The sequence below is a fragment of the Sciurus vulgaris genome (genome assembly GCF_902686455.1).
Source record: "Sciurus vulgaris genome assembly, chromosome: 9".
Lineage (NCBI taxonomy): Eukaryota > Metazoa > Chordata > Mammalia > Rodentia > Sciuridae > Sciurus > Sciurus vulgaris.
The window spans coordinates 134113456-134127862 of record NC_136469.1 but is presented as its reverse complement, the minus strand read 5'-3'; the positions used below and the strand labels follow the sequence as shown (position 1 = coordinate 134127862).

Below are 14407 nucleotides of genomic sequence, written 5' to 3'. Positions count from 1 at the left end.
GTAAGTGTGTATAATTTTTCTCCTATATATCTCCCCATCCACTGATTCCTTCCTCTTGGCAGACAGACATCAGTCCACCCTCCACAGGAGAACCAGAAAATTCTTGCGTGACAGCAGGTCAAATTGTTTCACTTCCCTGGCAAAAAAACAAACAAAAAAACAAGACAACAACAATAAAGAAAAAAACCTTCCTTCACTAGTTGCCTTTGCCTAATCGTAGAAGCTAACACTGAAGAAATGTTTACCATGTGCTAGGTATTGGTCTAAAGACTTAAAGGCCTTTCCCTCAGATGACCCAGAAAGTAGTGAGCAGTACTGTCCTAGGAGGACATGAAGGAAAGAGAAGGGAATGAAACACTGAGAAGTGAACTAATTGTACCAGGGCCCTGTGTGCATTTACTGTTAGGGTCCAAGGCGCAATCCCTAAAGGGTTAGGGCCAGCAACACCCTGGCTCAGCACACCAGCACCTTCACACTCTGCTCTACACTTGGCCCCCCATCTGATCCATCCCCACCTCAGCTCTAGCCTACACCCACACACCCTAGGCCCCACCCAAAACCTCACCGTTCTTCAAACACACCATCCCCTTTCAAGACTCAGGGTCTCTGCATCTAGGGTTTCCTTCCCACCGGCCTGTCTAAAGGGGCAAATTTCCACTCAGCTGTCCAGAACTTCCTTCTCTTCATATCCTCACTGAGCTCCTTCAAGACAGGAGTGGCGCCCTCTTCATCTCTAGACCAGGAATAACACATGCAGGGGATGCGCCACATCTATTACACCAATAGGGCATAATAATAGTTAACCCTCACCAGGGGCAGGTACTCTGCTAAGCACTATCCAAGGAAGATCTCGGGGCCTGGAGAGGTAGGTCACTGGTAGAGCTGCTTACCTGGCAGGTGCAAGGCCCTGGGTTCCATTCCCAGGCTCACGTGCACAAGCGCGCGCGTGCGCACACACACACACACACAAGAAGTCTCTGGCTCAGAGCAACCAGAGACAATCTTCATAAAAACCCAGAGACAGAGATTCCATCATCGTGCTCCCGTTGCCCCTGAGGGCAACCCAGGCACAGAGGGATAAATTAATTTACCCAAGGCCACATAACCACTAGGTAAAGAAATAAATTTGCGTGACTCCAGAAGTTAAGCACTTAATGCAAATGCTGCAGTAGGGGACTTAATCCTGCTGCACAGGACTTCACAGTAATAGAAGCATGCGCATGAGGCTTATTTATAGAATGCATATTACCTATATAAAAGCAGCAATAACTCAGAAACTAATTACAAAATGGTGGTCCCTGTGAAATATGCCTTTAAGAAAAGATGGCTACTGGCCACAGAAAACATCAATTGTCATGAAGAATACCAACATGAATAAGATGGTACCTGACCCTGAGGATCTCCTAGACCCAGTGAAGAAAATAAAACGACACTGTACACAACTCATGACACAGCCCACCTTTTGAGGTACCCCTTTCTCCTTGAATCAAAGAGATATCCTTCAAATGGTGTCATAAATTAACCGGCCATATCCCGACCTGCTAGTTCTAGATCAACGCCAATTCTTAGCATTAATTCCAGCTCCCTCTTTCCAGAAGGAATTGTGCAAAAATCTTTGATTTGCAGACCCTGAGCGAGGTTGCCTGCTTCTTCACTCAGAAATAATACGAAAGAAAGAGAAGCAGGGAAACAAAGGATTTTCCCTCAGACAGGCAGGGGAGTCGTTCCTAAAAGGTGACAGAGCCTTGAGTTCAAGACTTCTGACTAGTACTAGCCACTAATGGCAGTCCTGACAGTCACCAGGATTAGCGCCTATGCTAGCACCTCTCCAGCTCACTGGGGACAGACGGATTGTTAAAAGCACTGAACTCTCATAGTACAAATTATGGTAAAATTATGCTAATTTTTAAGACATAAGCAAATGTATGAATGATACAGGCAACTAGAATTACATTTTAAGACGACTTAACGGACAAGCTGAAAGACTCATAATGTTAGTTAGCAGAACTGGATTCAAAAGGGTGCTCAATGAGTCCCTAAGCAAATACATTTTTCTGTGTATGTGCGTGTGCATTAAATTTATTTTCTCAAAAATGTTAAGAGTAAATTTTTCTGTAGTGAAATTAAAGACAGTTTTTATTTTCCACCTAGCCATTGCTGTTTTCCAAACACTCCAGGTTGACAACATACTGTTTCTCAAATCGAAAGAATAAACATTATAATGCCACGTGCAACTCTACTTTAAATAGTCAAGGAAAACAATCTTGAATTCAAAAATAATAAAGGTTAATAATGTGTTTTTCACCATCAATAGAATGTTGCTAAAGATCAATACCATTTTAAACCAATTGGGAAACTGAAAAGGGAGAAAGTGGCTTCGAATGTAAAAGTTTTGGTAAGGTTGAAATAAAAATTAGTGGTTGGTAAGATCTGGTTAGTTTTTGGTTATTACCTGGTGGCAGGCTAGTTCTATGCCAGGAAAAACTGAGATGGTTTATGAATCAGCAAGCCACGTGGCCCAGGTGAGGCCCACCTGGGTCTGGGTTCTGCACTTCGGAAATCAGGAGCTTGAGTTAAAGGAACTCTCTTGTATATTCCAGGCCTGAAATTCCAGGATTCAGCTGATTTGGGAATAGCAGGCTCCACCAAATCAGAACCTTTCAAGGGCAAGCAACATACACCAGTTGCTTAATTTTAATTTCAAGTAAAAAATTTGAATCAACTGCAGGTTAACCAGGATCAAAATTATAAAGCATAAGGGTTGTTTTCTGTACCTACTCCCAAATGGTCAGCCTTGTTTACTGGCTTAGCTTTTGCTTGTCTACAGATTCTCAGTATCAAGATGAAATCCTCATGAGTCCTAAGAAATAACCTACATTGGGAAGCAAAATTTAACAAGCACTAACCCTCCTCCCCAGAAAAAAATGTGCAAATAATCTAATGTTTATTTGAACTGATGCAAGATATTTCTCTAGAGAGGCTGATAACAATTATGATTAACTCTATATAAAAAAATTTCAAATGCCTTGGTCAAGAAAATGAACTTTAGGAAGGTCTAGATCATTTAAAAAATTCAAAACAAAAACTCAGGGAGGCGCTACACTGAAATGAGTAGGATAGATCAGCACAATATTGCACCTGGTAGGAAAGCAGACCCAGGAAACACTGCTAAAAACCCACAGATCCCTCTGGCCAGGAAGAGAGCACAGGAGACTACTCAGCGCAACACCTGTTCCACGTGCCCGTTGGCACTGTTAGGAACTAGGCCACCAGGTGTCACAGTGGGTCAACTGGAGGGCTGTTACCAGTCCAGGCACAGAGGCGGTGCTTCAGGTTTGGGACCAGCACTGGCCCAGCAACCCTGGAGAAATCTGTGCTGGGCTCTGCACTGAGAAGTGCGCTTCTTGTGGCCTCTTGTGGCACATGCCTGTAATCCCAGCAAGTCAGGCGGCTGAAACAGGAGAATTGCAAGTCTGATGCCCATTTTAGTCTCAAAATAAAAATAAAAAGCACTGGGGATGTAGATGTGTAGAGTCCTCCTGAGTTCAATGCCTAGTACCGCCCATTATCAAAAGAGAGAGAGAGAGAGAGAAAGAGAAGAGCTCCTCTTTAGAAGAGATGGCTGGTCACAGCCAGCCGGGGCGGGCTCTCCAGCGCTCACCTGGGGCCTCCATGTAGACAGTTTTCAAAAACCCTGGTGAAGGGGGGCACTTCGGTCTTCTGTTGTCTCCACCCAGTTCTCAGATGGAGCAAACCCCAGCCACAGTTTCTTCCCGACACCATGGAAGACACGGACTCATGTGCTGGTCAGCATGTAAGACTTAACCACAGGATTCTAAGGGATACTCATAACCTGTGATGTGTGGAGGTGGTGGCCACTGTGACAGAGACATCAGCCCCCCACAAGATAATACATGATCATTATGTCACCTCTACCACAATACCACCAAGCCCACAGTTCCCAAATATGTCCTCGCAAGTTTTGTTGATTAAGTTGCAGTATGCTAGTGCAGGCCAGGTAGAAAGTATTTTTAAAGACACTTAAGTTTTGCATGATGTCTACTACCTAATTTTCTGAAAGAACAGAGCCATCTGAAGCCATCTTCACAGTCATCATATTATCCTATCGTCACCAAGCATTTCGCATTCACCAGTCCTTCACAAGGCAACACTCAGGCTAAGAAAACGAACACAGAAAAGTTAAGAAACTTCCCTCAGATCACACAGCAAGAAGAAGACACAGCCAGGATCTGGACCCAAATAAAAGTCATATTGAGGTTCAGCCCTGCATGTTCACAGCAGGTCTTTCCTTTTTCACTCTGAAGGGAAAAGAAGCAAACAAACAGGAAAAAAAAAAAAAAAAAAAAAAAAAAGAACTAGTGGAAAAATTGTACAGAGTTTCTAAACAGAAGTTGCACATCTACACAAACCACTCTGATAGAGACAAGTCCCCCTTAACCCCACTCCACTCCTTCTGGTTAGCAAACACAAAGTGATTACAGACCACAGCATCATATACTGATATAACTTCCTATACTTTCTGCTGTACAAATCATTTCAAATAAGCTAATTAATGGCCCTGAAAGCACTTTCTTAAAATGCAATGAGCTCTAGGAAATATAAGGCACTATCATGATTCACAACATAATTCATGGCTGCAGGCCCTCAGGTAGATCCAGAGAGAGAGGGAGAGAGAGAAGTGGTAAAAATCTCATACACCACTAGGAGAAGTATAAATATTTTTAATCAGAAGTCAGGAGATTCTCAACAGATTCACACCAGCCAGAGGGCAAAATTCTCAGGTCCACACTTCTCTCACAGAGGAAATTCTCCTTTCCCAGGGCTGCTTCTCGGCAGTCAGGGAATGCTGGCTGGGCTATTAGGCTCACAGATTCTTCTCTAACTAGAACCTCAGGCAATGGTTGGTAAGATTCAGGGCAAATTCCAGTGTCAGCCTAAACAGCTGCTGGAGCACCTTACATTTCTTTTGTTCAACAGATTTATTCTGCATGTCAGCCAGGTGCCACAGAAAATGAGAACAGAAGAGCGGAGCCCCTGCCCTCAAGGGGCTTGTAATCTATTCAGAACAAGCAAACACTTAGGACCTAAACAAGAAGCAAGAAAATATCAGCTTGCAATAATTCCTGTGAAGTCAGGGAAGAGGGCGCAGGGCAGAAAGCTGGTGTGGATTCCTTTTAACTGAAGGGCTTGAGGAAGGACTCTCTGAGAAGGGGCCATGTACCCTGATCCCCAAAGGACATCCTGGAGGCTGAGACTCCTTTTCTTCATTGTCCTTATCTTCTTCGAAATAGTTAATTGCCCACCTGCAAAGAAAGTCAGAGCCATGCCAGATCTAATTCAAATTAGGCCTCTAAAGAGTTCCTTGAGTTATTATGGCGGAGGCCATTCGCCCATTCCACCGCTGAGGGCAAAGGCCTTGAGATGTGAGCGGCTGGGCAAGTTAATGGATCCAAAAGAAGTCCCTGTGGCTGGAGTCTAGTGAACGGAGCCATCAGGAAGGAACAGATCAATAGGGCCGTAAAGCCAGAGTGAGCTGCTTAGAGCTTGTCCTAGGTGTGAGGGGAAGCTGGAGAGTCACATGATCTGATTTATGCACCAAAAATACCACCTTGGCTGCTTGTCGGAAAGAGGGAGCTGGGAACTCAATCTGAAAGCCGTTCAGTCCAGAAAAGAGAAGATGAAGGCCAGCAATGACACCAGGACCCCCAAGGTCCTGCTTCAGAGGGGTCTGCCTCATCTTTAAAGCTAAGCCTTCTCTTTTTTAATTAGGAGACTAAAACTTCAAATTAGGCTGGTGGAATGTGGTCCTACAGTGAGGGCAGGTGGTGGCTGCCAGAGCCAACAGGAGTGGGCAGCTGGAAGCTTTATGGCTTCACCAGGATGCCCCAAGAAAAAATTTTGCACTAGGGAATTAGAAGATCCAGCCTCTGGGGATTCAACACCTAGGATGTCCAAACAGGGACTCAGATGGTTCTTTAATCTGTCTCTGGGCCTTGGTTTCCTTATCTCTTAAAGGAGAAGTGAATGCATGCATGGCAGGCTTTTGGGTAGATCCATCTTGCTCCATCATTGGCAGCACTCCCTGTAAGGACCCTGGCAAAGGCAGGGGCAAGGGTAAGAAGGAAACTTCTCTCCTACGGAGAACGTCTGCAGAGAGACAAAATGTGTTGACAGGGAAGTTCTCCTCCCTCTGCATCTTCATTATCTCTAAGATTCTTAACTGAGTACGTGCAAAGGAAGCCAATGCTATTCCAAATTCTAACTCTGATTAAGTCTCCTAATAGTTACATTGGTTACTGCTGCTGAAGGAGCAAGCACCACTAAAAATGGAGTAGCCTTTGTTCATCTCCCTGCGGTTCAAAACAATCAGGGCACCATCTTTCCCCTACACGATGAAGGAAAGTCAAACACTGGATGGAAATCTAAAAATGTTTAAGTTAGAAAATAGAACTCCTAGATGACAGGGCATAATAGTCTACCATTCCAGGAACTCTTCAGATGTAATAAGTGTATTAAGCATTCTTTAATAGGAAGAGTGATGTAGGTAATTTTTATTTTTCTATAACCAGAGTATAGTTTCCTTTCCTGATTCAATCCCCTGGGATTTCATATGGCTTCTTTTGAAATTAGTCAAGCATTTGAGAGACAACTAGAATGTTTTTAGGTGTGGGGTCAACTTCAAGACACCTCCGAAGTCAACCTGTCCTAGGAAAAAATAAACACATCCCCATTGAAAGGTTTTACAGGTTAACTAGACTTCTACTAGTTATTTATTTCAAGAGGTGCTACAGCTCAGTAGCTGGGAGCACAACCTCTGAAGCTGAACTGCCATCTGCTGAACATGCCATCTATTTGGACATCTCATTTAACCTCTGAGTTCCCAGTTTCCTCATCAGTAACAACAACATAGAGGTCAGAAAACGTATTCCTGTTATCTCTGCATTTCCAGATACTATATTGTCTTGTTCCAAGTGAGGAAATTCTTGAAAGAATGACTGAGTTTTAAATATCAGTAGTTGCCTACCGTTCAGATGCAAGGTGCCAGAATTTACATTAAAAAAAAAAAAAAAATCCAGATTCAAACAGATTTTAAAAGGAAGAAATTAAAAGGAAAGAAAATATCACAAGCAGTTTGACAAAGGTATCCACGTCAGTTGAACAATCTTTTCAAAATGCTTTGTTTTCTGATACTTCAAAAAATGATTTTATTTTGATCAATTATATTTTGAGACCCAACAAGTAAATCCAAGTAAGTTTATGAATCTGGTTCTTGACCATTTACAAAGTTGGATGCTTGTAGTTATTTGTTTTGTTTGCCTGTTGAGGAAAGGGGTGCTCTCTGTTCCTCATGAAAAATGAGTTAATGTGAACAATTGTAATAAAAGGAGATTTATGGCCGTGTTCTCCATACAATTTAAGTTAATTTCTTTCTGAAACCCAAACAAAAAGCTAACTGCTCAAAAAATGCATAGCATTTAAATCCTACATCATAATTTACACCCCAAAGGGAGAAATTGAAATATGCATTGATTTTCAGCTGATAAGAATCTCTGTTGAATGGGAGTTGAAAGATTTTTTTTTTCTCCTTGGCCTCCTACGAATAGTTAGTTTGCAGCAATTTTTAATTAAAAACAGTTCCCATAGTAAGAAAATGGAAGTAAAAAAAAAAGACTTTGGGAAAATAAAATCAGCACAAGAGTCCTGTAATTTGTTTTCCGAGGCCATGTAGAGAACCTAAAAAATAAGGAGTTTGGAAGTTCTCATTTTTAAAACTGCACTTTTGGTTTCATTTAACATTTTCAAAATAGCTTTCCTTACCACTACCAATGCCCCTCCTCCACCCCCACCAACCCCCTTCAAAAAACTTGGAAAGTTCTCTGAACACTGAAAATCAGTCATATACCTCAGAGGACCAGAAACATTTTTCTTCCTGAATTTCTAGGAGGAGGAGGGGATCCATCCTCCCAAGTTATCAAAAGCATTTTTCTTTTCTTCTACCTATCCAAAATACCTAATCTCATTTTAACTAGATTCCATCCGAACATCAATGATACTAAGCTATTCCATGAATAAACATGATCTTACAACATGAAACCCTAGGACCGAGTGGATAAAAATGTAGCTGAAAGAAAAAGGGCCCAGAAGCCCCTTCCCCTCCCACCCTCTCCCCAAGGAGCTGGACAACCCTGCTGAGTAGGGGTGAGAAACTGCAGATTTAAATTTCAAGGTCTTTAAACATTTTTAATGTTCATATTAAATCCTGTAAAACTAAACACTGTAATTCTAATAAAATCCTCGTGTGAACTGCTTCCAACTGTAATCACAGTTTTCTCTTTTGGAATGGGATGTGTAATATTGATAAAAGAAACAAATCTCAAAACGTAAGAGGGCCTCACACTCTTCTGGTGTTTTATGGTATTTTATTAAAATTAGCATGCTGCCAACTTAAAAAAAAAAATCTATATTGACTTAAAAATATCTTCCTGCAAATGAAGGCATTTTTGGTCATCTGAGTGAGGAAATCAGACCGAAAACTTATCTACAGTAACAAAGATTTTTATAACTCTACTTGATAAACTTTCTTAAATTCTATAATAATCCCACATCAGATAAACCCCTCCACTTGAAGTAATGTTGCTTATGATATTTCTCAGATGCAGCACTAATATTTGCATCCTACGGCACAGAAATCAGGAAATAAAAAAAAATTATTGTTTTTATTTTTATTGAAGCTTTTTACAGTGCAAATTCTGAAGTCTTCAGAACACATTTCTTATGTCCTATCTGACTAGACTCAGTGTGCAATGTTAAACTATATAATTGTGTGGTTGTATTCTTCCAAAATGCATTTGGCACAGCAAGACCACTGAAATATATGAAGTTTGGAAGGCATCGGGTCAATTTATGGTAGCACACACAATGGAAAATGTAACCATTTTTCTACTGTAGAATTATAGTAAACGACAACAGTGACTAAAGTTCAAAGTTTCTCTTACTTTATTTTAAAGGAGAGGGAAGAGGGGAGCCCACATTTCCTTACCTAAATCCACCGAGTTCTGACGTTGCCAAGAGATTTCATTTCACATCGCAGTCAGCAGCATTTAAAATATATTTTTGTTTGTGTTGTGTGCTTTCTAATGTGTTCATACTCCTTTAAAAAGAAGCGAGGTCCTATAATCTCTTACACTCTTGCTTTGCTTTGCCACAAAGATTAGATCTAGATGACCTCATGATAAAATCAGTGTGTGTGTGTGGGGGGGGGACTTTAAGGAGATTGGGAAGCAAATGCCCAAAAGAACTTTAGCTCCACAGGAGGTACCAGGCCCTCCAAAAGCATCAGAATTTGGGTTTCTCAGGGAAAGTGCTAATTTACAGCTCACTCTCCTCTTTTATCTACTGGATTCATGGACTGGCTAGTCAGTAAATGTTAATTGAGTACCTACTTTGCCCAGGAACTGCTTGCTCTAAGTGCTAACTTTTGACAAGATTGACTGGGTCCAGTAATGTTGAACTAAATACCATGAACAAATAATAATCATTATGATGATAATAATATCTGCACTCTTTATGTCATAATATTTTCTCATACTAAAGAAAACCGAATTAAAGGGATATTGTAGGTAATCTGCAGATGAGAAGATCAAGACCCACACTTGCTAGTTAGTAAGTGACAGAAGCAAGTTAGAAATAGGCTTAACTCCCAACCCAATGCTCTTTAAACTAATACTACCCAGCATCTGAAAGACTTTGATTTGATTTAATTGGAAGAACCCAGGAGAGAATGACCTGGGGGTCAGGAGAGAAGGAGGGGAGGTAAACATCCTGGTTCTTCTATACTAATTTCTTTCCATTAAAAAAAGGAGTTTCCTAGGTAATCTCTATAAACTTTATTATAATTTCTTCATCACTAACTGATTTGCCATAGTTTCTTTCTAGCCAAGTCTGTGTTCCAAAAGAATGGAGAGTTGAGAGACTTACCCAGGTGTGGGAGTGGCAGGAGGTGGCAATAGGAGTTAAAGGAAATGTTATGTACCATATGAATGGGAACTGGGAGAGAGAGAGAGAGAGAAACACCCAAAACATTGTATGTATGTATTGGTCAAATTCTAAACGCAAACATGCAACAATAATCTGTTGGACTTTTTGTGTGAACCCATTGATAACTCCTGCTGGGTAGCACTGTATTTTACTGTAACCAATCCCTTCCCAGGGTTCAGAATAGCTTTACCAGAAGTAATCACAGTTGGTAAAGGAACAGTGCAACTTTTTCATGAAAGTTATTTTTTTTCTGAGTACGCATCATGATCAAAGTTTAATATTTAATGTCCACACTAAATATCTTAGGAGGGATAAGGATTCCTTTTTACATATGAAATGAAAACAAATCTGGGGGGTTGGGCTCATGACACTGTTTATTGCTTGGCAATGATCAAAAGAGGTGTCGGGGCAATTATTTGGATAATTATCAAAACAGAGCTAATGGGGGGAAAGGTGCAGGGACTGGTTCTAGAACACATTAGAAAGTGGGTCATTGTACTTTATTGTCACACAGATTTTTAGAATCTTTAAGATCTGTCGGAACAAGCTTTCCTCTCTCGGTTCTGGAACTGTGGAACAGTGTCTACTCTGAGCCAAATCTTTCAAAGCCATAGTCCATAATCTAAAAGTTAGGAGTTCCTGAATTTTGCTCTTAACAACAACAACAAAAAAAGTGCCATTTCTGAAAAACAAGCTACTAATAGGGCACTTTTCAAATGTCTTGACACAAACACAAAACAAACATGAGAAAGTTGACTGCATTCTGCGTGTTTTCTTGAGGACCAGGCAGGGAAGTCTCCAGAGAGGCCTACCAGCTCAGAGCTGGCCAGAACTAAGAGAGGGCACAGGGTGCCTGGACTGCCTCTCCTCCTCCCCACAGGATGGGAGAACAGCCCTGGGCAAGGCCTCAAAAACTTTCTAAGATGTAAGTTGGACACATTGGACACAGATTATTTTTAAATTCTGTTGATGTTCAAGAATTGAATCACAATGGTCTTGGGTCTTTTTGTTTTTCTTTTTCAATTAATGACTTTTTTAAACTTTAAAAAAAAATTGGACAATTTTAACACACGTCTGAACTGTAAGACATTTTCTATATCCACAATTCTGAAAGCAGCCTATGCCAACCAATCACTTATGCAAGAATTTAAGATTCCAACACATAGTTTCAAAAATCTGAATAAAAGCTACAAACTGTAACACACACACACACACACAAAGCAATGCACAACAACACACACCAATATCATTTACTGCCAACAGCTCACCACCCTAACCAAAACAGTTTCCACTTCTATAATAGCTACTGGCTTCTAGAGAGAGCCACAGTAGCAGCAATTATATTTAACATCTATGATGCATTAACATATAAAGAAAATAGCAGCAATAGAGACAACCCAGCTTTCAGAAAAACATAAGTCCTTGTCCAGCAGTAGCCAATCAGAAAACAGGTCACATCTTGTTGGTGGTATTAAATACATTAAATGTCATGAATTCTCTATGGCTCCATTGACAATTTAGGCAAGTGTGTTTTATTTTATAATACAAACTTAATCGACTTCCTTCCCAGAGTTAAAAGTCAATCTTCAATCTAAAATTCCACCAAGGCTGTTCCCCAAAATGCTCTTTGGCATAAATCCTCTGGGTGTTAGTACTCTGCAGACAAGACTCAATTCCCGATTTCTCTACTTCCTAAAGTGACTTTGGTGCACCTATAACAAACTCCTTCTTAGAACACTTCAACACAATGTCCCAACTTCCAGGCAAAAGGACAATCCAGCAGCATGCCCTGCCAGACAGCACAGAGGAAAAGTCAACTGACATTAAATATTTAAATTGCAGGAGGCCAGTCTGGAGTTGTGCATTTAGAAAGTTCGGAAAGTCCGAGTGTCTCTGTTCCCAGTGTTGCTGGCTGCCTGGAAGGTTCAGTATCTCTCTCTCAGGCACAAGATCACAAATGTGCATAGACTAGAAGCAGCTTGAATGCTGAGCCAGCTCCTGTCCCAAGGTAGAGTCCTTAGGGGCCACCATCATCAGGAAGAGGAGAAAGTGTAGAATCCTCTTGCCCCAAGCAACTGGTTTCTGAATATAACACAGAAATACACAAACATATGTCCCTCCAGGGCTAGTTCAGAAAAGTATGCTAGGCGACTCTTTTACCCCCCTTTACTTTGATTTTGGTGACTTCGAAAAGCAAATGCAGGTCAAAAACAGACTTCCTCTGGAACACACACACACACACACACACAGGAATCAAAAAATCCCTTGGAATCATATCTCAAGAAACAGGACCATCTCAGAGCCAGCAAACACCAGAGTTCTGGAAAAGCAGCATTTCTGGAGACCCGGCAAGGGACTCGAGTACGGGGTTGTGTGTTTCAAGATTCTGGCAGAAACTGTCCCCTGCTCCAAGAGTTGCTATCCCTGCAAACCCAGCGTTCAAACTAGTGTCTTCATCCTGGCGCTCATTTCCACGTATGTGGGAGTAGCTGGTGGGACACTTCCCGCAGAATTCAGCCAGCACCCCCAGGAAAAGCCCAGGCACAGTTAAAAAAAAAAAAAGAAAGAAAGAAAGAAAAAGAAAAACAATAACAACAAGCACACAGCCAAGGTTGAAGTACTCACCTCCGTGCGAGACTGCAGCCTCTTGTTCATCTCATAGATTCGGTACTCTGGCTGCACCATGTATGGTGTGTGTCGCCTATAAAATGGGCCGAAAGGAGAAGAATAGAAGGGGTCATGCGGCGTGCTGGACATCTTGCCTGCGTGTCGGAAATCAAGGCAAACAGAGTATCAGTAAGGTCCATGCAGAGCACATGGGCTGTGTTCCCCAGTACGAAGTAGGCGCACGCTCACGCTCCGCACCGAGGCGGCAGGCAGGCGGAGCACACTGGCTGGAGTGCGGCGGGAGCCCTCGGAGCGAGAGGCAGCGGCGCGGGAGGAGGGAGCGAGGGAGGGAGCACGGGCGAGGAGAGGGAGTGCGCAGGAGCTCGAGGGGCGGGCGGGCGGCGGAGGGAGGGAGCAGGCAGGGAGGGAGGCCGCGGGAGGAGCTGGATCGCTGGAGGCACCCCTGCCTGCTTTTAAAGAAGCAGTTTGTGGAGGGGTCATTTCCTGTCCACACTGTGCACTAGTTCAGAAATACCATTCTCCTCCTGGTCTGACAAGCGGGCTGAGGCTGCCTTTTAATTTTTTCCTCCAGCCAGGACCCTTCATAACCCGATTGCTAAGCTTGTCAGCCCAGAGGTGGCTTAACCGCAGCAGGAGCCCCTCGCCCCTCGCAGCCACAGTTGAAAGGTATCAGAAAGGCGATTACTAACAAACACAGAAACAGGGCACTGGGGGTCCGGGTTGGGCTGGGGAGTCCCTCGCAGGCGGAGATCTCTCTGGGCTCCCACCTCCCCACAGAGTTTGGACTCCACTTGGGGTCCCTCCAGGAGCCTGGACGGGCTTTGCATTCCTACTCCCCACCCCCACCCTTCCAAGTCACCCTCTGCCCAGCCCCCGCCCTCTCTCCCAAGACTTCAATGGAGCTCTTTAAAGGTGGTGCCACCGGGCCTGGATTCAGGTTACCTGAGCTTTCGCAGGTACAAACAATCATTCTGAAGGTGAACGTAGGCAACTGTCTCTTTTTCCTGAGGAGGAAAAAAAAAAGAAAAAAAAAAGAAAAAGAAAAAAAAAATCCCAAAGCAGACCTCCCAATAAGATAGGAAAGGCAAAGTAGGAGAAAACGCCCACAAAAATGACCATGGAAAATTCGGTTGAGTAGGAAATTGTAGATAATTGAGTGGATCATCCCCAAATAGCAGGCCCAACTCTGATGGAGACAAGGTCTTTATTTTCCAAGATTGGTCAAGTCTATAAATCTTTTCCTGACTGTGGTATATGAAAACCCAAACAGCTCATGGGGTGCGGGGCGGTTTCTATAGAGAATTAAGGGATCTATGAGATAATCAAATTCTGCTGGAACCAATGATAACCAGACATATGACACTTACACAAAGCCCAGCCACAGAAAATGTAATGCATGGAGCTCACACCTTAGCTGGGTCACTGGTATTAAGGAAAGAAAGCCAAGGACCACCAAAAAGCATGAAGAATGTAAGACCTGAATGCAAATGCATGCAAATGAGACATTTCTTCTTTTTAATAAGCAGATTAATTAACTTTCTGCCCCAATCATGGCTTGGGGTATCTCCAAGACACTAGCCAACAGGGGATAAGGGATTGCTAATGCTGCAATTTACACTCTGAAGAACACTCAGGCGCAAAAATGCCCCCAAATTGCTATCTCAATCAGTCTTTTTCCATAATTGCATGAAGTGTTTGCAGAGTCCACCCCAAACTTCAG

At 42.5% G+C, this 14407-nt stretch overlaps 1 protein-coding gene across 9 annotated transcripts in view; it reads right to left on the bottom strand.

Moving 5' to 3' along the window:
* The window catches only part of LDB2 (LIM domain binding 2), a 343760-nt gene extending 330706 nt beyond the window's left edge, over window positions 1-13054 (bottom strand). For 3 of the 9 annotated variants that reach the window (XM_079154262.1, XM_079154264.1, XM_079154263.1), the window contains exon 1: window positions 12685-13054. In XM_079154262.1, coding sequence (XP_079010388.1) covers window positions 12685-12816 — 132 coding nt within the window. In that variant the 5' untranslated portion in view covers window positions 12817-13054. The remainder of the gene's footprint in view (window positions 1-12684) is intronic. The other 6 variants (XM_079154265.1, XM_079154266.1, XM_079154261.1 and 3 more) reach the window with 5 other exon arrangements.
* Between the last annotated feature and the right edge of the window lie 1353 nt (window positions 13055-14407).